This window comes from Excalfactoria chinensis, chromosome 2 (assembly GCF_039878825.1).
Source record: "Excalfactoria chinensis isolate bCotChi1 chromosome 2, bCotChi1.hap2, whole genome shotgun sequence".
Lineage (NCBI taxonomy): Eukaryota > Metazoa > Chordata > Aves > Galliformes > Phasianidae > Excalfactoria > Excalfactoria chinensis.
Genome location: NC_092826.1, coordinates 2,142,033 through 2,165,984, shown reverse-complemented (window position 1 = coordinate 2,165,984; position 23,952 = coordinate 2,142,033). Strand labels below are relative to the sequence as shown.

The window sequence follows — 23,952 nt, the reverse complement described above, 5'->3', positions numbered from 1 at the left end:
GCTTGTCCATCAACGTGCTATTGATGTAAGGAAGTTAACTTTCCTAAAGCTTTCTTCATCCTTAGTAGCCATTTCTCTGTTTGCCTCCTATTTCATGCACGTCTCCCCAGGACTGTAGTTATTTTACACACATCTAGGCACAGCAGGGCTCTCTAATGGGACCTGTTGGCCAGTTCTGCCTGGGCTTTCTCTGTTGTTTTCTTGGTGTCCACCATGTTTCATGTATATATATATATATTTAACTGGCTGAGGGTATTTTCCATTAGATAAAAAGAGGCTACACTTACCAGTGTATGCCTGGTACTGCTGTGATATTGCTGTGGTATAACTCTCCTCTTCTTTGTGAGCTTTGCCAAATTCAGTGACACAGAAGTCACAGTCCATCACAGACAAAAAGTAGAAGATGCTTTCCTGATTTATGTAGTTCTGCAAAGCCAGAAAAAAGAGTTTCTTGGATGTAGGAGATGGATTATTGAGGCAAGAAAAGGTTAGAAACTTTAAGAGAAAGAAAGGAGAAAAAAAACAAACAAACAAAAAACACAGGAAATAATGCTTGGATGCCTAAGGATGCTAAAAGAAAATGGAAAAATTTGGCAGAAATAAGAGAGGAAAATGAGAAGGAAAATAAGGCAGTGTTTGAAAGGAAGGGACATAGCTCCGGCTTCTGGGATTATTCATTCTCATAGGAGACATGAAAGAGCTAAACAAGGAAAATGCCACGCAGAGATCACACATTGTTTTTTAAGGACAGGCCCTTAGACATGATCCCCACTGGCTGAGCTGTAACCTGGCTCCCAATCAATCTCTCCTCTCTAAAATGTCACTAACCTACACTTAAGTGCAATAAGACTTTCCAGACTAATTGAAATTCTGAGCCAGAGTCAGGAGACATTTGCTTCAAGTAGTGTTTTAATTGTCTGCTCCCTAGGCTAGTAACAGGATATTTTGCTCCTTGCATTATTCAAGAAGACACAAGACCTCAACCTTTCTGTTTAGGTTAGTGCCCCTCCTGTCTTGGGTTTATGTTATGTTCAATTCTTTATTTGGCCTCTGCTCACACATTACCCTCATGTATCCTCATGTGCCTGCACAGCCAGGGCTTGGAAAACCTCTACCACCCCATCTGCTTAGATACAGCCTTTTCATTCAACCTATTATCTAGAAATAAGAGCCAACTGAGAAGCATGGAGCTGAACCCAGACCTGAGTGACTCCGTAGCCTGGAGCAATTTTTATTTTATTTATATTATTTTATTTTATCTGTTAGATATAAGAGGACCCCTTCATATGCACAAGGAGACTCTTATCCTTAAAGATTCCCATGTGAGATTTTCTGTAACCAGAAGATTGCACTTGGGCAGTGAGGGAAGAGTTGTCCATGATTGTGCCCTACTCTTCCAAGTCTATTGCATTGAAAGCATTTCTATAAGTTTTTGTGTGAAATCAAGTGGAAAAGGCCCACAAAGCATCAGATATAATTAGTTAAGCTCAGGAAAAGGTAAAAGAAGCCTTAAAGAGTATCCCAGTCTTCCTGCTCCCAATACATTCTCACTGCCTTTTGGTACTCACTAACTGATTTTTCTGTGAAAACCTGCCTGTCTTACTCCATGAAGTACTGAGAGCTTAAAAGGATCCAGCAGAAACTCAGCCAGGCCATTATCAATAGCTCACATTCAAGCATAAGATGAACCTATCTTTCTGTCTTTTCTGCAAATGTTGTGCCTGTCAAAAGAGACTTTGTTATGACTCCTTTCTGGCTGAAGCTGGCAAATAGGGATCTGATGGATTTGGCTGCACCAGGCCCATTAAAACATACAATACACTGCTTCCAAGTGGGATCTCTTCCTATAGATCACAATCAACAAGAGAAGAAAGCTACCACTGTCATTATATTTCCTGTCATGATCAGAGACTCCCCTTAGCTTTAAGGAGCAGAGCTAGAGAGAAGATGGCTCTTCTGAGATCATGCACCAGGTTTATAGGAAGTCTCACCTGAATTATTAAATAATGCTGGTCCCTACCTTTCAGAAGGTCATGGCAGACCTCAGAACTCGTGGTTTTACTCTTGTCGGCAGGGAACACCTGGACATCATGTCCTGAAAGGAGACACTGCCAAATGAACAGTTGGATGTGGTTGCGAGTCAGCAGGTAATGCCTACACAGAGCAAGTTCACCACCTGCCTGCATCAGGCAGGCTTGCTCTTTCCTTCTCATTTTAATCCACTTCAGTTTCTTGGTTCCTTTTCATTTTAACCACTTCTGCTTCTCTGCCATCTCTTGGTTCTCTATACTCCGAGAACAGGATTTCACTGATCAAGTGGCATCCTCAATATCAGAGATGGTCACTGGGTCTCCTTCTACGATGAATAGAGAAAAATGGACAATTCTTGGGTGAGAATCATTTCACCCAAAAGCAGGATGGTGAAATATATAGACTACACTCTTAAGAGTGCTTATTTGCTCCATTAAGTGTGAGAATTTGTGGCTCAAATGACATATCTGTATCGTAGATGTCTAAAATTGAGTGAGTTGCTGCCCACTCTGGCAATGCTTTGGGGAACTATATGTGATCTTATAGTGAGCTCAGAAGAGATAGATCAAGCTGCTTCACCCTTTCTTCCTCTTAAATCTTGCTGTGGAGGAAGAAGTGGCTCTCCTGAGGATAGGAAACTATATTTTATGTGTAATTGATTTGGAGTTCCTTAGAGCTCTGTTCACCCATCAATGCCCAAATGGCCCTGTCCTGCAGGCTGCAGAGATGGAGGTATAAGTTATGCCCATTAATAATGAGTTTCAGACTCAGTCATCCTAATAAAGTGAACTCACAGTCTTCTTTGCTTCTATTTTTTGGGTGTAGCTATGTCAGTTTTTCTCTGTGATGGACACACACGCTCCACACTCTGCACTGAGAAGCACTGTGAATGGAGAGGCCGAGGGTGCGGGGAAACAAGATCTACCAATAAAATTAAATTGAACAAAATCTAGACAGACCCTTTTGGAAAGTGAAGCCCTTCCATTCCCTCTTTCCCTGTGATCCATCTTTAAAGAAATAATTTGTCTTCAGATTTGGAAATTTATATTGCAGTATCTATGGTTAGACTGCATGAAAATCCCCGATAGTAATTTCCTGCAACTTTGGTAGAGTTGGAACTAAATGGTCTTTTAAGATCCCTTACAACTCAAGCCATTTAGTGATTCTAGCAGGCATGCTTTACAAAAAGTGTAAGAAGCACTATGCTGTGAAGACAGATAGACAAAATGGGAGGGATGAGGGTGTTGCCTTCTGTGTTAAAAGGTGAATAGGCTGCAAGGTTCTGTCTCTGAGAAAGAGTCAGGAACAGGATGAGAGACTGTGGGTTAAGATGAAGGATAGGATCAGTAAAAGACAGCTGGTGGTCAAGGTGCCATTTGATCAAGACAAGACTTTGCTTCATCTGCAAGAAGTGCCATGCTTGCATGCTCTTATCCTTTTGGGTGATTTCAACTACCTGGATATATCTGCTGGAAAAAAGTACAGCGAGCTGCAAGTGATCCAGGAGACTCCTGGAGCCCTTTGATTTTAGCTTTCTGGTTCAGGTATTGAACAGGCTGGCCAGAGGTGAAACACTGCTGGACCTGATGCTCACCAATGCAGATGAAATCATTAAAGACACTAAGATATGAGGCAGCCTGGGCTCCAGTGACCATGTCCTGATTGAGTTCCTGACCTCACAGAATGTGGGCCTGCCAATGAGTGGAGTCTGGACCCTGAAATTCAGGAGAGTGAACTTCAGCTGTTTAAGGAATCTGTGGATGAGATCTCCTAGGAGGCTGTCCTTAGAGACAAAGAAGTGGAACAAAGCTGGCTACTATTTAAGGATGCCATTCTGAGAGCACAAGAACTCTTGAATCCCTTAGAATAATGTATCATGCAAGGGAGGCTGGAAACCAGCATGGCTTGGCAAGGACCTGCTGGTCAAACTAGGAAGAGTAGGGCAAGTACAGGCAATGGAAGCAAGGACGTTGCAGCCTTCCAGTATTTAAAAGGGGATTATTAACAGGAGAGAAATTAACTTTTTACACAAGTAGATAATGATAGGACTAGGGGGAATGGTTTTGAACTAAAGGAGGGAAGATTTAGATTAGATAACAAGGAAGTTTTTCACTGAGAGAGGGGTGAGGTGATGAAACAGATTGCCTAGGGAGGTTATGGGTGTCCTGTTGGTGGAGGTGCTCAAGGCCAGCTTGGAGGGGGCCTTGGGCAGCTTGATCTAGTGCTTGATCTAATGATTGGCAACCCTTCCTGTAGTGAAGCATCTGGAACTTGATGATCCTTGAAGTCTCTTCCAACCCAAACCATCCTATGATTCTATGATTCTAAGTGGAGATACACAGATATTTGCTCCCTACCAGGATACCTGGGACACAGTGAGCTTGAACTGCATTTTAGATTATATATGCATCTGAGCTAAGCCCAGGTGTGAAGAGCTGAGATATTTGCTTTGGAGACAGTTTCCACAGCTGGTAAGTGCTGGTGCTAACTAGTTGTGTTTGGATGCTAGCTAAAAATATCTCACAGGTGCATTGTGGCTTGTAAAGTGTGTGGGCTGTGCCTGATCTACACTTGATCTCACTAAACAACTTGGCCAGTAGATGTTGCTCTTGGCTCATATTAATGCGCTCAAAAAAAGACGTATCCAACTTGAGACGTTTGGGGGACCATCTGTAACCACACAATGCTGATCTGCCTCTCACCTGGATTTTTTTAAATTATTTTTATTATTTATTTTTTTTTTGGCCATCACCGGCCATCTGGGATGGCCACAAAGGGAAATAAAATAGAACACAACTCTTCAGGCAGCAGTCACTTGTAATTAGTAGCTATAATTATTGGCTGTTGTTGCTACTTGAAAATTGCTGGACAAGAGCTCAATATTTCCAGGGGAGATTATTGGATTGTATTTATGAGAAAGGAGAGAGAAATTCTGGGAGTAAACCATTCTGAGAGATTGGAGTCTAGCAGGTACTGGTCTGGGGGATGCAAGGAATTGCTCTCTCACTTCAGGTTGCCCACCATGCTCGTTTTGTGCCATGGGGATCACATTTATGAGGGTTTCAGATAAACGTTCTGAAAAGAGGAGTGGAGATGTGGACTGAACATCATTCCTGGGATTGTATTAATGTGTCTGTCTGGATGAGTTTAGACATATTTCCAGGTTCATGGAGTCTTAGAGAAAGAAATAATGATGCCTCATATGCTGGCTCTTTATCCTAAACTCTCCCTGTCACTGTCAGTTAATAATAATCTAACCACTCTTGACTGCTCTGTGTACCAGAGGTGAGAAAAAAAAGAGGCAGAGAAATTTTCTGCTAGTCTCCATCTTCTGTTCTTACATGGATTCATTTCCACTCAATGTTGGAACATGTTTTGGAAGGAAGGAAAATAATATCTGCGGTCTGATCAGGGTCCAACGATCTGTGCAGATTTTATAGCTCATGGATGTTTGCATTTTCTCGCATAAAGAGAAAAGTTAATGCACATGATGTTTAATCACAGAACCACAGAACTGCAAGGGGTTTGAAGGGACCTCAAGAGATCATTGAGTCCAATCCCCTTGCTAACGCAAGGAATATACAGTAGGTTGCACAGGTAGGTATCCAGCTGGGTCTTGAATTTCTCCATAGAAGGAGACTCCTCAGCCTCTCCAGGCAACCTGTTCCAGTGTTTTGTTACCCTTACTGTAAAGAAGTTCTGCCACATGCTAGTATAGAACTTGCTATGTTCAAGTTTTGTCCGGTCTCTACACACCACCAAGAAGAGTCTGGCCTCATCCATTTGCCTCCTACCTCCCCTTAGAGAAACACTTATCACATTCCCCCTCAGTCTTCTTTTCCCCTGGCTGAACAGACCCAGGTTACTCAGCCTTTCCTTATAGGGGAGATGCTCCAGGCCATGTTTACATTTGGTCAATAATTTGTAAAGCAGTCTGAATCTCTGTGTCTGTTTTTATACCCACTCTTCTCTCCCTATGCACACCCTTATTACTCACTCTGCAGTACCAGTCACAGCAGCATTTAGGTGCTATCTAATGCAGGCTCTTAGGATCACGGATTGTAACAGTTTTGTCCACAGTGCACCAATCCCAGGATAGCTTTAGCTTTATTCAAGGCCCTTTAACACTGCTGAAATATCAATGGCAATTAATAAGAAAACTAAAAGTAAAAAAGAAGATCATTTTCTAATGCTTAGGTAAATGCTGAGACTTCCTGGCATCTTCTCAGCATCTGTGTTGACATAATTAATACCCTGACAGATGATACTGCTACATTTGCTCACTACTGTGCCTTTCTTTCCTTGAGCAGATCCTCTCCCAGAACAAGGAATTTTATGAGAAAGAACCATTTTAGATAGGATTGTCCTTGGTTTCTTTTTGGTTAAAACTTATTGGTAACAAGTCTAGGCTTAGTATACCATAGATTAGAATCATGGAATCATAGAATGGTTTAGTTGTAAGGGACCTTTAAAGCTCATCTGGTCCAATTGTCCTGCAATGAACAGGGACACCTACAGCTCCCAGACACGGAACTACTGCCACTGGCTACTTAAACTGTAATGAAGCAGTCTAGTGGCAGCATGTGATTTGGGTACTTCTGATGTACTTCTTAGACATACCTTTGCCTTCCTGTTGGATTGTACACTGAAGTCCTAGTTGTCCATAGGGCTCATCTGCTGTCAGATGAGCCAGCCCCAGGTTGATCTGCACATACCTCACTTTCTCATTTCCTACCTTTGACAGTGGTGGGTTCATAGAACCATGTTAAATCATTTTCAAAATATTCTAATCAGTTTGAGCATCAAATAGAGCTCAAATAGTCATCAGAAGAACACAGACTAATAGCAAGCAGAAAGCAGACACTGACTATTCAGTATCAGATGAAGCAGTGAGGCTTTGCAAAGACCAGAGTGAAAGACTTATTGGGTTATTTCAAGGTTTGTGATGCCAAAAACCTGACCACCTACCAGATGGCTTATTGTAATATGTATCCCAGAGATGAGGGAGATACTTGTTTAGGAAAATAGCCAGCAACAGGATTTGAAGTGTTTTGGAAGTAGCTTGGTAGACCAGCATAGAGCTCAGATATTTATGGGGAGGTGAAAACTTCTATTTCTCTGCAGTCCATGTTTGCACATAGGGATAGAATGGTCAATATATGCTACACAGTGGCTCTGATTTTTTATGCTTCCTTAGCACTTCCAATATCTATCAATCAAGTGTGAACTCTGTGCAATGTCTTCCCAGTCAAAAGCTGCATCCCAGTAGAAACTTTGGAGCTTCAGTCAAATCTGATCTTTTCCATCATACAGTGTCTAAACAGTTTTTTTTTTTTTCTCAATACCTTTGAGAATTGTATGTCTAGGAGGAAACTGCCCAACCAACATAGTTCCAGCTGTGTATTAGGAGTGGAAATCTCCCACTTTGCACCATGATTCAGACAGGTATCTAGAACCTGTATGAAGGGGAGAAATGATGCTGCATCTCACTGCTTGTTTTATTGTACTCTTTTACTCTATTCGGTGTATGGGTTCTGACTGAGAAGGTAAAAAGTCAGAGTCTCAACCCTTCATAATCTCTCTTGCTGCAGCAATACCATCACTTATCCTGAACATCTCTCGTACAAATGTGCTCAATATTATCTTCTCCCGCCACTGTATCCTGTGGCACTAAGTCCTACCACTCTCAGCCTGTTTCCAGGCATTAATATATAACACCATTTCTGGCTCCAGTGAGAGTGATCAACCCAAGGTAGTGGACTTGGATGCTCACCAGAGCAGTGTAATTTCTCATCCCAACCAATCGAGTTCGCACAGTGATTCTCCCCAGAGTTGTTTTGTATGTGGGTATCTCTTTACAGCAAAGTGATCTCATAAGCCATTTGGCTATGTAGTCTTTACTGACTCCCAACTTTGGGTTCTCCAGACAGACTCTACTCTGCAGCATACCCTTTAGACATACATCAGCATAGAAGTGTACAGCTATCTCCCTTAGAGTTTTGTACTATCCTAGGCCAAGCAATACATGACCCATCTATTCTGCCTATTCCATCCCTTGAAAAGAAATCTTAATAAGAAAGAAACCACACACACACACACAATAAACCAAACCCAAAGTCTACTTCCTCCTACAATTAAAAGCACTAAAAATGTGTCAAAGGATGAGCTGGTTAAGTCAGCCTTTCCCCAGCAAGGAAGGGAGGATTAGCATTTTCTAACTGCAGGATGAGTGTAGCTGACATCTCTACAAAGGAGAGGACACCGAGGAAAGGAATACCTGCTGACAACCTGCTTGTTCACCATCTTTCCTCAGAGGTTCACACACATTGATTGCTTTCATGTGGTTTTCAGTCACCTCTTTTCTCCTTCCAGGCAAAATCCTTATTACTGACATCTCTGTATGAAGAGGGTTTGGCTGTTCATATCAAAATGTCATTAAATATTTGGTTGAATAACTGCCAAGGCAGCTGCACTGGAGTTTGCGTTGTGTCTGCAGAATGGTGTCTCCTTGGCAAAACCACTCTGATCATGACATGCCTGACTCAGTTTTGATATTCCAAAGCCATTTGAATGTTGTCCTATTCTAGGTGACCCTGCCAGAGCAGGAGGCTGGACCAGATGGCCTCTAGAAGTCCCTTCCAATTTCAGCCATCCCATGATGCTGTGATTCTGTGATGCATGGGTTCTCTGGTGGATTTACTCTCTGTTCTCCCTGAAGATGTTTAACATAAAGAAAATTTAATGTCTGTCTATGTTGTACAGCAGGCCCTCTGTGATTCTGCAGGCAAGCCCTTTACCTTTTCAGCTCCCCTGTGTTCATGCTTGTAGATGCAGTAACAGTATAGCCCTGTCTTGCAAGGGCTCTTGTAAGGAGAAATACATTGGAGCTCATAGAGAATTGAGATACTGTGTTCCTGGGGACCACAGAAATCCTTCAGCTGGAAATACCACTCAGGAAACAAACTAAAGTTACAATGAGCTTGCAAAGCTCTGGGTGTTAGAACATGTCATTGTGTTTATAGGTTTATTTGGAGTTCTGAGAGGATTTTATACAGAAGGGTGAAAACAACTCTGGGGAAACTGAGGTACTTCAGACCAGGATAGATGGCACAGGGCATAAAATTTCTTTTCCTTCTTTGATTTCCATTTTAATAAACTTTAATGCAAATAGGTAGTGACATGCACATCAGAAAAGGTTTCAGTCAACTTGGGCTACACGGTTATATTATAATGTGTTCATCTATTTATCCTTGTACAGAAGCATGCGTGTGTCTATGCTAATATGTCCCCTCTGTGCTTTGCACCAAGGTCTGCAACAACGTGAAGAAGCAAACAGTGTGTGAACTCAGCTCTGATGTGATTTATGCAGAATCAGAGAGGTTCAAGGCGGGGAAGCATTTCATTCCTCCCCAGTGGTGCATGCTGGATTTTTTCCTTACAAGTTTGTTCTCTGATATTTTCCTTGTTCTGCTTTGAAATAAGCGAAGTGATGAAGCCCCTACGGCTTCCTTAGAGGAGGACTATTCCACAGTCTTATTTGATTTCTTGCTCCAAACTAAACGTTCCCTTTCTCATTTCCCTGTCCACCTCCCCCATAATTTCCACATAAATAATCCATCTTTATCCCTAGTGTTTCATTTGCAGGGATTCATGTAATAAGCACAGCCCTGTGCTGGGTTTCCTTGAAAGCTGAGCACTGTGGCCTCATTTCCATCCTTAAACGATTTGCAAAACAGGGGGAGACTGAACCTGGTCTTAAAATGTTTTTTCTGACCAGGGACTTGATGCCTTCATTTGGAAAGACAGAAAGCACTTGTGAACGTAACAGAAGATCAATTTCAGTTTTAGCCATTTTGAAAATCACACCACTTTTTTTTCTGAGTATTCAAAAGTGAGTGATACGAGCGATCTTTGGATGGTGGTGGTACATAGTTACCTGATTTCAGCAGACCTTCATGGAAGGGATTTATAGATGTAAAGTTAAAGATAGGGAGAAGTCAAGAATCTGGGAAATATCAGAAACTGCTTTGTTTTCCAGATGCTACAGGTTACTTCTCTTGATATTTTTCATGTTCAATGTTAAAGTTTGTCATGTTCCACTAGTTGAACCTACACAGCAAAAGCAATATGATTTTGTGCTCTGGATACTTTGGACTTTTCTCCTCGGGATGCAAGAAAAAGCTATTATAATTATAGAGTTGGATAGAGGGAAACACATTCAGGATGGAAAATATAATCCTAACTGTGCAGATCAATGCTTCTGTCTCAAATCTCCCTTATCCATCTCACTGATGGGCCCATATTGAAATCTGCAGTTCTTTCCATATAATCTGCCTTGATCTTTCCTTCTCATCACACGGAAAACTATGTTTAATTCCCAGACTCTTGTCCCTACATTCCTTTTTCTCTGTATGAGAATAAGTCATAGAATCATAGAATTCTTTGAGTTGGAAGGGATCTTTAAGGCCATCTATTCCAACTCCCCTGCAATGAACAGAGACAGGATTTGAAAGAGGAGATTTTGAAAGATGTTGTACAGAAAAGCTAGAATGAATGATTTCGCTTTCTTGGGATTTTGGGTGGTTAATTATGATATTAGTACTCACAATCTGTGAAACTATAACATATAATATTGAGTTTATTGTTGAAAGAGAAGAGAATGAACCAATTGAGCAACTCACTTTTGCTGCTATGTAGCCTCATCACGTTGGGCATCAGAAAGGGACATCTTCCTGAAAGAGTTATTTCCTGGCTTGCACAGAGGTATCAAATTGAAAGCATGGCTCTCCAGGGAAAGATTTCTGCTTTGTATAATAGAAAACTGTCTTCAGAATAGTCCCTTCTGGACTTGTTTTCTTCTTGACACATAAGAAAAGGTAGCTATAAGCCCCTATGGAACATCTCTTTCTCCTTCTCCATTGTATAAGAAGTTTAGATAAGACACCTAACTTTCACATACAAAACAATCTCACTCTTAATCTTCTTTTAACATCTTTCCCTCTTCAGTTCCATAAGAAATATAATTATTGTTTTTCACACAGCCACAAGCTGGTGATCATTCCCAAGCCTTTGGATACTGTGATAAGTCCACTAAAAATAATTCCAGATGCTGTACATGGAACTGTGATGGCTTTATGTAATCTCAGCATGTTTTTTTCAGACATAAGATGTCCTGGCCTGTGGAGTTCAAGAGAGAGCTGCCAATCAAACGTATCTGCAGCTGTGGTCATGCAGAGGTTAAATTAAAGAAGTAAAAGTCAGAGACAGATATAGTGTGTCAGCAAAGACCTTTTTCCTGTGCTCTATTAATTGGCTTGTGTTGATTCCTTAGTTGTTTTTTTTTTTTGTTATTGTTGTTCGTTTGTTTTGTTGTTGTTTTTTCTGTTGTCACTGGCATCTAATTTAAGGCATTGCTGTTAAATTAAAAGGCATGATTGACTGACTGGTGTCTGAGACACATCACAGCTGTCAGCTGCAAAGATAAACTCTAGATTGGGATGCAAATCTTCCTAAAGATCAAGGGTGTTTGTATGAGGCTTCTAAGTGAAGCAATCGCTGTTATTTTGCAGTAGGAAAGACCTATTCTTTTGGCATCTCCACTTAAGATTCAGAACAAGAAATAGGAAATATGAGCTTAAAAGTTGAGTCTGACCATCTTGAAAGTTTCTCCATTTAACTGTGGAGAATTAGAATGCATTGGGTCAGCCTAGCGTGAAAAGTAATTTGTTTTAGTACGTGATCATGATAAGAACTGACTGAGAAGGATCAAAAAGCTCTTTAGAAATTGGATTAAAGGCCTCCCTGAATGGCAATCTCCAGGGCACTCGAAACAGTCTCATGAGCTTCAGCTTCATATGCAACAGCTGGCTTCATGAAACTCGTATGAGGGGCTAGCTCTGCTCTCATAAATGAAAAATAAAAGGCAGACCTTGATATAGGATTGAAGTTATGGCTTCTGGTTGTGATAGGAAACTCTGGAACTAGAAATGTAAGCCACAGCTTACTCCAGCTAGAGAGAACAAAAGTGCAGAACGAGGAAGGTCTACAGGCCTGCAAGGCTGCAGCTGAGCAAAACTTTGCTAAATAGAAACTGGTTAGGCATATGACCTTCACAGGAGTCAGTGCCTTTGAAAAGCAAAATCCTTCATAAAGCAGTTGTAGCAGACTCATTATTTTTGGATTAAGGACAGATGGCAATTCAAGCCACATCGATCAGCAGGGTGCAGCAGTTCATTGAAAGCTGATGAAACAGGACTCCAGGGGCAAAGGGGACTATCTGCAAAATGTCCCATTAGCTTCACTGGGATTCTGCTTTGTGTTTCACCTCGTACTTGCTTTTTGGCATCAGTGAGGTCTCCTCCAAACCCACGCTTGATATATAAAAAGCAACAGAGCAAGGAAGTTGTGTGAAAACCAAGTTATATCTCTTATGAGAAGGGGTGTCCATGAAGGGACATCCCTTTGATTGCAGCTCAGTGAGTCATTCTTGATGAACTGAGCAACCGAACATGTATGCAACTACTGCAGGGATAAAACTCTGCATGTTTCTCCTCTGTGGCATCTGCAGTGGACCCAGAGCATTTGTTTCCTTCATCCTTCACTTCTCAGTGTATGTCCCTCTGGAAAATGTGTGCTAGATTGAAGAGGATGACCTTCCCTGATAGAGATGTCCCATTCATTGGTCAAAGGTGTAAGGCAGTTGTGCTCCATTGCTGGAATCTCTAAACAAGTTCAAGGTTCTTTTGTAGAAAAAATCTAAGATAGAAGAGTGGTAATGAACTGCAACAGGCTGCCCAGGAAGGGTGTGGAGTCATCATCCCTAGAGGTTTTCAAGAAATGAAAGCACTGAGGGATGTGATTTTAGTGGGCATGGTGGGAATGGGCTGATGATCTGGATGATCTTAGTGGTCTTCTGAAGCCTAAATTATTTGATGATTCATTTCTTTGTTGCCACAGTTCAGCCATTCCACAGCTGTGGTCGCTCATTCACTGGCCATTATCCAGCCGCACCATTCCATTTCCATTCTAGATGCTTTCACATAGTGAAAACAAAAGAGCTGAATGTTTTACTCATGACACAGCACTTCTTTTTCTTCCTCCAAATGGGATGGGTATAACTTCATGTAATAGGCCCTTAACTGCTTCTTTACAGCACCACTAAAAAAGACAAATCACTTGAAACAACAAATGACTAGACCCAGGAAAAGAAGAAAGATTTCAAAAAGTTTATCTGACAACCAATAAACAGGATAAATAACATGCAGTATTTCATTTGTCAGGACCATGGGGCAACCTGCTGATAAAAAAGGACTACACCATAAAGTGGGGAATACCTTTGTCTTGGCTGTAAATGCCTGTGCTGATTTAGTAAGTGCACTGGTACATCTACTCCAGTTTCTCTTTAGTACTCACAGATGGGATGAAAACTGAGGAATGAGGAGAGGAAGGAAGTTACCTAGCCTCATAAAGAGATCTCATTCTGTTAAAGCTTTGAAATCATGATTGTTTTTATCTTATATTGACTGGCCCAGCCCTTGCTGCTGATAAGCAGAGTATGAACAAGTCAAAGACAGGCATCTGCACTATACTCCCCTTTACTGAGACTAGGCAGTATGTTTTTCTGTTTACTTTTTGGGGATTAAATGTCTTCATAACAGATTACATCCTGAAATGCGTGCCTGTTTGAATATTCCTTCATGATAGACATGAAGTTTCGATAACTGCTTTGTGTTTGTTTTGCTTACGAACACTGCATAAAATAACCTTCTAATACACTGGAGCACTTACATTTTGTCACAAAAAGCACCCCAAGAAGCAAAAACCTTGCTAAAGATTATGTGCAGCTGCACTCTCCATTCTCCAGCCCCACTCCTAATCTTCCAGGAAGAGGAAAGAAAGATATCTTAAAAGGGCAATCAAAGAGTTTATTAGCTTTTAAATGTGTCTGGTTACAGATGCCCTATTGATCAACTCAACTGAGGCATCAGGATATCTGCCATTATGCCATTGGCCTCTCTTGCAGCTGAAACACAATCTATCTCCCATCAGGGAACAGGAGAGACAAGCCTATTTCCCCACACAGTTTAGAAAAGAAACCAGCAGAGAAAGTGACTTTCAAGGGAAAGACCATCTCCTTGAAGAACAAATATTTATTGTGTGCTTATAACAATCTATACTTCCCACTGCTTCCAGGATGCCTGAGCCACTTGTCAGAAGGTTCACAACCTGTGTTTCCATCCTGATCTGTTTTCCTAAGTTATTCTCATTACCGAGTATTTATACCGCTTCACTCAACATTGTGAAGGATGCATGTATTTATTCTCCCTTTGTCTTCAGATCAAAAAAATTGAGCTTGGATGGGTTGGATTCATAGGATTCATGGAGGAGGAATAAAACTGCAAGAGGAAGGGGGAAATCTGTCATAGTCCATGTACAAATAAATGGAAAAATGTTCCCAAGCACTACATAAAACTGGATTAGACCACGGAATTAAACTAATTTTTGTTAAAAAATGGAAGTGTAAGGGTTTAATATGACCCTTCTCTGTAGGATGAACACAGGAGAATTCACTGAGACTGTAGAACAAGCCTAATCCAGTTTCAACTGGAGTGTCTGGCTTGCTCCTGAGTGTGGGCACAGTGGGAATACATGCATACCATGGGTAGAAAAGAGAGAAAATCATGTGATGGTGAAAGATTAAGAGGAACAAATCTGCAGGAATCTATGATAACTACACAGGGAATGAAACAAGATGATCTTTGAGGTCCCTTCCAACCGATGCCATTCAATGATTCTATAGCAGCCTGTAAGCGCATCACTCCAAACACAGGCTTAGGGATAGTATGAAAGAGTCTAGGAGGTGCTGACAGGTTGGAACTGAGATGATAAACTGTTCCATCCAAGCTGGGATACAATGTAATCCATTCCCCAAGGTCTGACTAAAGCACAGACAAATGGGGATGAGATTTATGTCATTCTCTATGAAATAAATCAGTTCTTGACCCCCCTCCCACCACCACCCTCCCATCTCTTCATGCTGTGGGAGGAGATGATTATCTGCCTGCCCTTGTGCAAGAGTTTGGTAGGAATTCCTCCACATTCTTATCTAGTACCTAGATAGACTGTTAAGGACCCACTTTCTGCAAGACAGAGATGGTCTCCTAACCAAGATGAGTAGGGAGCAGTGGAGACCACAGCTCATAAAGCAGATGCAGTCTCCACTGCACCATAAATTGCAATGTAGGGAGGCTAGACCCTCTGAAATGGAGAATATACAACACATCAAAGTCCAAAGTCCCTGATTAAAGGTAGAGGATAGTTGAAGAGAAGTCAGTGAGAAGTAAATCCTTCTTCTTTCCTCTCCCATATTTTGTCTCTCTGTGTGGTCTACCTATCACATCCTAAGACATCTTGATTCAAGGCCTTGGAAGTAGGTGCATCACAGGGTCTGGCTTTGTCTACCATGACACTGAAGCTGACAGGGGTTTTCTGGATTTTGCCCAGGTGGTTGGAACACGTGGTCGGCTTGGGGTGACTGCACCAAGGACTGCGGGGGAGGCCTGCAGACCCGCATGCGTACCTGTAAGCCCCTTCCCAATGAAGGCCTGGCCTGCGAGGGAGTCCTGGAGGAAGGACGTCTGTGCAATAGGAAGGCGTGCAATAGTAAGTGGAGGCATGTTCCCCTGCACGTGTGCGAGCGGGTCACTCTTCTCAAGAAGGTCTCAATCCCATAGCCGTAATTAATGAAAGGCAGTGACTTATGAATGGCTCAAGGGAGCATGCAGCACCAGCTGTGCATGATCCTGGCCTTCCCTGCTTGTTTAGCAGTCACACGTGCACATGCATACATATTGACCTGTCTTAAAACACACGTCTGCAGATCCCACAGAACAGAGGTTAATCTACAGGTATCCATAAGCAGACTTAAACCAGGTATTCAAGGACTGCTGCAAAGCCTGCCACGGATGGCAAAATATATGCCCTAAGGACATATCTTTGACAGTTGACCCCTTAAGCCAATAAGGCATAGAGCTAAGAGAGACGTTAGTATTGCTTCTTCCATCCTCCTCTGGCTTAGTTCACTTTCCCAGTCAAGTGTACTGTTGCTATGTGTTTCTGTTACAAAATGAAAGCCTATAGCACTAAGACATGGCCATTAGATGGGTTTGGGCAAAACACACGGCCTGACCAAGACAGATCTTTTACATAGGCCTTGCACTCCTCCTAACACACAATCTCTTTCTAGGTCCTCTTCTCCAGAGGGCAGGGGGCAGATTGTCAGCACTGATACTGATGAGCGGAGCTGGTGACCTGTGGCACTTTCATTCCCAATGCTTCTTTTGCATTAGCTGAGTAGAGAGGAATGTGGAGGAGAAGAGCAACATCAGAAGTGTCTCGGCCCAGAAAATTCTAGCAAATGGATGCTTATAAATCTTCACTGCTTTTTGTTTCAATTTTGTAGTAGAGAATGTTTGAATAACTCCTCCAACTAGGCAAATAACTGGGGAGAGTTCAGTAGCCTTCAAAGGCAGGGAAGTGTCTCCTGATAAAGAGGAAGTTCAAATAGAGGGACATAAATATATTCCTCTAATGAGGGCTAAAATGATTTCATGAATTTTTTAGCATTTCCATAAATTTAAATCATGTTGCAATTAGATTTTTTATTTTTATTTTTCAAAATGAAACCTTCTGGTATATTGAACTTAATCTCCTTGACTCACAGCTCCTAATTTTCCTCTGAGGTTCACCCACACTAGGGAAATTTAACTGATGTCCCCCGTGCTTGCTGGTGATTCTGGAGTTGTAATGAAGCTGGGTCTTGGAGCAGTGAAGGTGAGAGTGCATCCATCCATGGCCAAGGACCTGGAAGCTAGACCTGAGTGGAGAGTCCAGTTCTAAAACTGGTTGCACCTGAATGCAGCTGGATGAAAGAACACATTGGTCTTGCTGGACATGGGTCTGAATGAGAAGACACAAAGAATCATAGAATATCCTGAATTGGAAGGGATCCACAGAGATCATCGAGTCCAATTGCTGGATCCACACAGGACTACCCCAAAATCAAATCATATTTCTGAGAGCACTGCCCAAACACTTCTTGAACTTCAGCATGGAGTGAAGCTGGAAATAGCATTATGAGCGGGTAGAGAAGGCTGTGTGGCTGTGGTCATTTTTGAGACATGAAAGCACACAGTAAACAGGTAAAAAAAACTCTTTAGAGTTCCATTCCTATGCTGGATAAATGAGGGAGAGGCTCAGATCTAGCAGACTCTTCTCAGCACATCCATTCCTAGCCCTGATCATCTTCACATCTCTGTTTAAGACTCCTTTTATTCCTTCACATCTCTCTTGAACTGCGACGTCTCAGTCTGGACACAATTTCCAGGTCCAGCACTGAGCAGGGGGCATAATGCCTTCCTTTAGTCTGCCTCAACCTTTGCTCTTCTTCATGCTGGATCTCCTGTGGTTCCTGTGACAAGGAAGGGGTGAAGGCAACTTCCACTTCCACTTATTCTGTAGAGCAGAGCACTGAAAGATTAATCACTATTTACTCACTGCTTATTTACTTACACTTTTCTAAAGCACAGCACTCAGTAAAGCTGATCCTAAGTGCAGGAAAGGCTGATTGTTCCCAGGGGGCTATGATTCAATAAATCATTTCACTTTTCTTCCTGTCCCCTTCCCATTACACACCCAGTCAACTCCTGCTCCAATTAAAGCACGGTTAGTTCAGATTAGCTTATTTGGGAATAAAGGATCTCAAACTATGTTGAAAGCCCTAGTTTAGAAGGAGTGTGCATCCACAGCATGAGGCAGCACAAATTGATTTACCCCTTAGAAATCAAATAAAATGAATTAATTCTGATTAATTTTCCCAAGTGCCTCTTTGCAGGCAAACTGCTGAGACCTGTTGTGATGCTTTCATGCTAATAAACTGGAAAACATTTGAAGGAAGATGTGAACAATTATTCTTTCAGGAGCACTTGCCTGTGCACGTCTTGTCCTACCTCAAGATAAACCTGCATCTCTCTGTGTCTATGCTAGCTATGCAATTAGCTCCATGTATGTATCCCTTGTTGCCTTTAGAGCCATGCCCAAGACAGATGCACTTTTTATTCCTTGAAATCCAAAAATAAAAGGTGGCCCATGACAGTGTAAGTTGCACTTTTCCTTCTCTTCTGGATTTAGGGGTAGATTAGAAATCCGTCTGTTTTAAATGCTTCATTGTTGTCACACTGACTTCTGCTCATAGGTTTCCTAGAGATGAGTAGGGCGTTCATTCTTCTACTTGAATTGTTGCGTTCCTAAATGTTCATTTCATATTGCAGTTAACTAGATCCATATTCCTTTAAAAATAATAATAATAATAATAATAATTTGTATATGTATATATCCATATTTTTAAAAAAGAAAGAATCAGACAGAAGTACTTCTTCATTTTAAATTGTGTAGCATTTTAATACCTTGTAATGACACCCGACTAGTTCTCTAGACATAGCGGTGTGTCTGAAACCTGACTTCTCTAGTAGAAAATAAACAAACAAAACTGCCCTTTTCCTTGACCAAAGATCTGTCTGTAATCCCGATAACGAAGCAAAACAAAACAGGGATAAGTGCTTTATATTTTCCTCATTGCTTTGTGGGTCACTGAAAATTGCTGAAGGAATGTGTTACCACCAACTAAAAAGTGAAATCAGTTGCTGACCAAGCAAGTTATGTCAGAATAAGACAGGAATTATCACCACCTTCAAAATGAGGGCAAGCCCATCTCATTTTAGTTTCTCTTTCCTTGTTTCTGTCAAAGCGGCTCATAAGCTAGTGGATGGTTAGTAAGTGTATTTCAACACCAGCAGCCAGAGGAGACCTCAGTCTGAAATGGCATCTGGAGCAAATGTTCTCACTCAACTCTCTGGAGCAGCTGAGATGAGTGCTCGCAGATGATCTATGAAAATGTCGTTGGTTGTTTTCTTTTCCCTGGCCATAGCAAATGTGCTAGAGGAATCAAACCCTCTTATCACCCTACTGCCAACCTCTGTCTTCATGAACAGCCCCAAATGGATCTTCAAGCAGATCCCAGCATGCAGTGATGAGAATGGTAGCTCCCATCTTTTTCCATGAGGTGTGACTGAATGTGGTTGTCAAATTGAGGTGTATCTGTGTGGTTCCCAGGATGAAGTCTGAATGCACTGGCTGGAGATGCTAATGTTGTTTGAAATCACTGCACAGGCACATCTGAATGTCTCCAAAGGTGACCCTTTGTGGGCTTAATATTTTCCCACTTGTCTGGTCCACAGTCTTAGCTCTTTTTTGTAAAGGAGTATCTTGGTTGGTGAACATCATCTGGATAGTTTTTCTTAGGGACAAAACTCAAGTGCAAAGACAGGTAAATTATCTCCATGTGCAAACTCCAAAGCTGAAAGCACTAAAGAAAATTTGTTATGAGGGCTTATTCCACATTGGAAAGGAAACGTTAACAGCAACCTGTCTTGATCAGAGACATTTTCTGTGGCAGCTGCTCATCTCCAGCAACATAATATGAAGAACAAAAGTCACAGCCTTTTGTAACTCTGATTTTTCCGTGCTAGAAACAGAGAACCTGATGAGAACCCTTCTCTTTGGTTGAGGCAGACAAGATGTCCTCAATCTTTTGGATTTGACAAAAAGCTGCTGCTTTATAGAGGGAAAAGGCCAACCGAAGCATGATAGCAAATGCTTGTAAAGGAACTTCTGGGTCCACCCACTTAGATGGAAGAGACAACACACTATGCTTAAATGCCAATATCTGTGATTGCTGATGACCTTGAACACAAAGTGTCCTGGAGGGGAAGAGAAGAAGACAAGAAGACAGGATGATGTTCAAACCAGAGGAGGGATGCCATGGACCTGTCCCTGGTGCTGAAATCCAGCAGCTCTGAAGAAATGTAAGAACAATCTGAGCTAACAGTGGCTTGCATTTATTCCTGGAGAATGAAAATTACCAAGGAGTCAGCTGAAATCCTGCCATCCTATCTGGCAGAAGCAACACAAAACCATCTGACATTTATGAATATGCAGATTGGACAGTTATGTCTCTCCTAGCCTGGAAGGGGAGCTGTTGCATCCTGCCCTAAGGTGCAGCATGACATAAGTACAAACCCATTGACCTGTGCAGGTTTCCATTAAGAAATGAGACCAGAATCTGGTCTTTCAGCTGTTTTAACTATTAGGAATGTGAAGAATAGCATGTTCTACATGACAGTGGCAAGGCTGGGTCTCAGTCTTGTTCTCTGCTCCCCCTAAATTAGACTGGAATTGCTTCATTGCTTCTTGTCCTCTATGTACCTGAGATACTTTTAGCCCATTTCAATGTGTTTTTTTTTTAATTTTTTTTTTTTTTTTTTTTTTTTTTTCCACTTCTTGCTGTCATCTGTCTTTTCATTCCCACTATCCCAGCTTGCCTGAAGAATTTTAAAGATGCTGCTATTTTCTTCCTCTCTCCCATTTGGGGGATGAATATTGAGGGAAGGGTGTGTATTTCTGATGAGACACACTTGGATGTTTGAGACTTGGCCCACAAAGACATGAATTCTCTGCATTCCATTTTTTCCCATCAACTGTATTTCAAGGTACTGACACATTACAAATTCTCACCAGCAGTGTTGATTACCAGCCTCTTCTTCCCACTACTACTATCACTTCAGGATCATCCTCTCCATCCACACGTTATCCATGTTCTTCCAAAACCTCAAGTGCTTGCAAGTGTTTGCAATTTTTCTTGTTTGCCCCAAGGGCATTATTTCTCTAGCTCTCAATCTAGTCTTATCCAAGGGGCTGGATAATTCCACAGTTTGCCATTCCCTATATTGTTTGGATGTCTATGTCATCTGTTGATCCCAGCTTTACTCTTCTCCTCTGACCCTGCCGTGGGAAGCAAGTTGCTGAGATCCAACCAGTTCCCTACTGCCTTTATTACATGGCCCCATAAGGTTCAGGTGCATAAAATCCACAGCAAAGAGTCAATTGAACCAATCTGGCTTTGTGTACAAGAGAACTGCCATCTCCCTTCTTCCTTCAGAATCACAACTGATTTTTACCTGTACTTGAAGTAATCATCTAGTCAAATCTAAGCAATGCTCTGTGCTAAATGGGGCTTGACCTACCTCTCTGTCACACCATTTCTGAAAGGAAGACATCCTTCTGCTGCAGCAGAGACTTTGGCTTAGGCTTGGAGGAAATCTTTGATGGAGGAGTCTTGGGGCAAACCATCAAGGTGACGTGTTCAGCTGTTGGACCTGGTTACCTTTGATTAAGATGAGCAGAAACAGTGCAGGCATGTCATATCTGTAGGAAACCATGCTTCTCTCTGAGAACAGGGTCAGTCATTAGATGTCAATAATGTGGGGACCAAAGAGCTGGTGGGAGGAGGGTCAAGGTGTCAGGATTGCATTTTATTATGTTCTTTTATCTTTCCTTCCTTCTGTCCCATCTTCTGTCTCTCTGTCAATCCATGCTCACTGATCACTTTTGAAATACTCAGTCTCATGTTTCCTTGTAGCTTCCCTTGCTCTGAGAAGCTGACAAATCCATCTAAACTCCCCATCTCTCTTTAGCTGCTCATCCCTTCCTTCTCCTCCCAGTAAAAATGAGTCTCTGGGAAACCTCCGAGACTTACAGCAGATGGAGATTTTGTTGGTCCTTGTGGTTTTGATGCTTTCATGAAAATAAGTAAAATCAGAGCATACTAAGGAATGTGAGTGTAGTCAGCATGGGTGGAGGAGTGCTGCAAATGGATCAGCATTTGGGATGTGTCCCATATCACAGAGAACACAGGACTAGCTTAAGCAAACTCAGGACACTGGATATTGGAAAGGTAGTTGGCATTTTTGTAAACCAAGTCTCTTGTGCAAAGGTCCCATGACTTCCTAGATATAAAAATTAGTAAGATATAGGCCCTTTTTATCAATACCATTGATTACAGTAGGCAAGTGACTGCCCCATCTTGCCCTCTCCAGCCAGTTGCCTGCAACCAGTCAGTGCTGGGAAGGTATCAAGGAGGTGATGTGGTCTATTACTAGGTTTCTTTGAGGATTTGGGTTACTGGTAATGGGGAATAACATAATTTCACTAACTAAATGGGTGTCTTCCATGAACAAAGCTGCTGAATATGAAGTCTGGCTCCTGGAAGGGACTCTGAATCATTCCTCTCCCCACTCTGCTGTTCCTTTTTGGATGGCAGTAAAGACTCCTGCCACCACACTGAAGCTTCATTAACCTTTATTAATTTGCCCAGGGTTCCAGGATGATATTTGTCACCATTTCATTTCTTGGCAGTCTGTATGTCTTGAAAAGGTGTCTGACTGTTTTTACCTCCTTGAGGAAAAAGGCCCTCTGTTTTGTACCTGCTGTTTGGAAACAAACTGGTTGCCAGATAACAAATTACTTGGACTCAGCTCTCCATTATTCTGTATGACTCCATTGGAGTCAGCTGAGCTCTCCTGATTTACAGTGAGCAGTACTGGTGGGTGGGATTCGTTTGCTATTGCTTGATTGGTTGCCTGTTTACTAGGGAGGGCATGCATTTATGTAAATCAGGGTTGCCATGTGCCCACAGCTGAGGAAAACCTGAGTCAAATTTCGGTTTCATCTGTGGCTCGGGATACCACAAAGGATGTAAATGCAAAGCTGTCAGCATTGTGGGGTTGGAAAGTAGACGGGTGCTTGCTATTCATCAGGAATGAAATGTTTGTGCAGGGAATGTATTGGTTATCTTCTGATTTCAACAGCATGGTCTTCAGTCAGAGACCTTTGCTGATATCTGCACACTGGAATTAGGAATTTTGCTTTTCCACATAGGTTGCAAAGATGCCCAATGTTAGCTCTATTGGACTATAAGCTGCTCTGTTGATACCAGACCTTCAGCTCTCCTTGTTGCTTGTGATAGGGTAGAGTCTGGGAAGGAGACATCCTTTTGAGCCATTCCTTTCCTTTTCACCTGCCCTCACCTGCCTGGTCCATGCAGCATTTTCTGGATACTCTACTGCGCATTGCTAAGTAGATATCACTTGCAAGGCAGAGTATTCCACCAGAATATATTGCAAATCTTCACCATGGATCTCAAACACTCTCAGGGTTGACAGGATTCGTTATCAGCACACCTGAAAAGATTAAACAAGTGCGATGAAGAGTGCAGACACCTTGGCAGTTCATTGCAATTAATTAAAGATCAGGCATAAAGGACCATATTCTGCATGGTCCCATGTATTGTGATAAAACATGGGGCTGAACTGCCAGCCAGGCCAAGTCTTGGTGCAATAGCTGGCTTGGTGCAATAGCCCTGGGGGCTGCTGGTGGCCAAGGGTGCTGGGGTTGGAAAGCAGGTGGTCGTGTCAGCGGAACATTGCAGGTCACTGTTGTTTATACATGTAACCTTTGTAGTGAAAGATCTTGCAGAGTGAACCAAGGTGTATTTACATGACCCATTACCTTGCCATAGCCAATGGACGCTATAATTCCAGAAGCCAATCGCTGAGGTCCACAGATAACAGAAAGCGAGAGGACACTGATGAACTGCAGCACTACGGGTACCCTGCACCTCAAATAGGTAAGCTCTGACCTACCATGACAGACTCTGGACCAGCTGCCCTGTCCCTACACATCCCAGCTGAGCTGGAGTGCCTGCAATGACTTGCTTTGATGTTTCAGTGACCCACTTAACCAACCTTTTTCCTCCCAGGATAGCGTGGGTTTACCCAGCAAGTCACACACTGAGCACTCAGTTCGTTCCCATCCCATTGCCCTGATGGGTTCTGTATTGTTGCTGTTAATCAAAGAAGGCAAAAATGGTTAGACAAAACCTCTAACCAGACCATGCTTCTCACAGACTGCTTCTCATCACCCTGCCTACTTTTAAGCCACTGCTTTGTCTGAACTACCTAAACAGCC

General features: G+C 42.1%; 1 protein-coding gene across 1 annotated transcript in view; it reads left to right on the top strand.

Annotated features, from left to right (window-relative positions):
* The window catches only part of ADGRB1 (adhesion G protein-coupled receptor B1), a 271,119-nt gene that overhangs the window by 101,739 nt on the left and 145,428 nt on the right, over positions 1 to 23,952 (top strand). The window contains exons 3-4 of the mRNA XM_072327390.1: positions 15,535 to 15,693; positions 23,504 to 23,611. Coding sequence (XP_072183491.1) covers positions 15,535 to 15,693; positions 23,504 to 23,611 — 267 coding nt within the window. The remainder of the gene's footprint in view (positions 1 to 15,534; positions 15,694 to 23,503; positions 23,612 to 23,952) is intronic.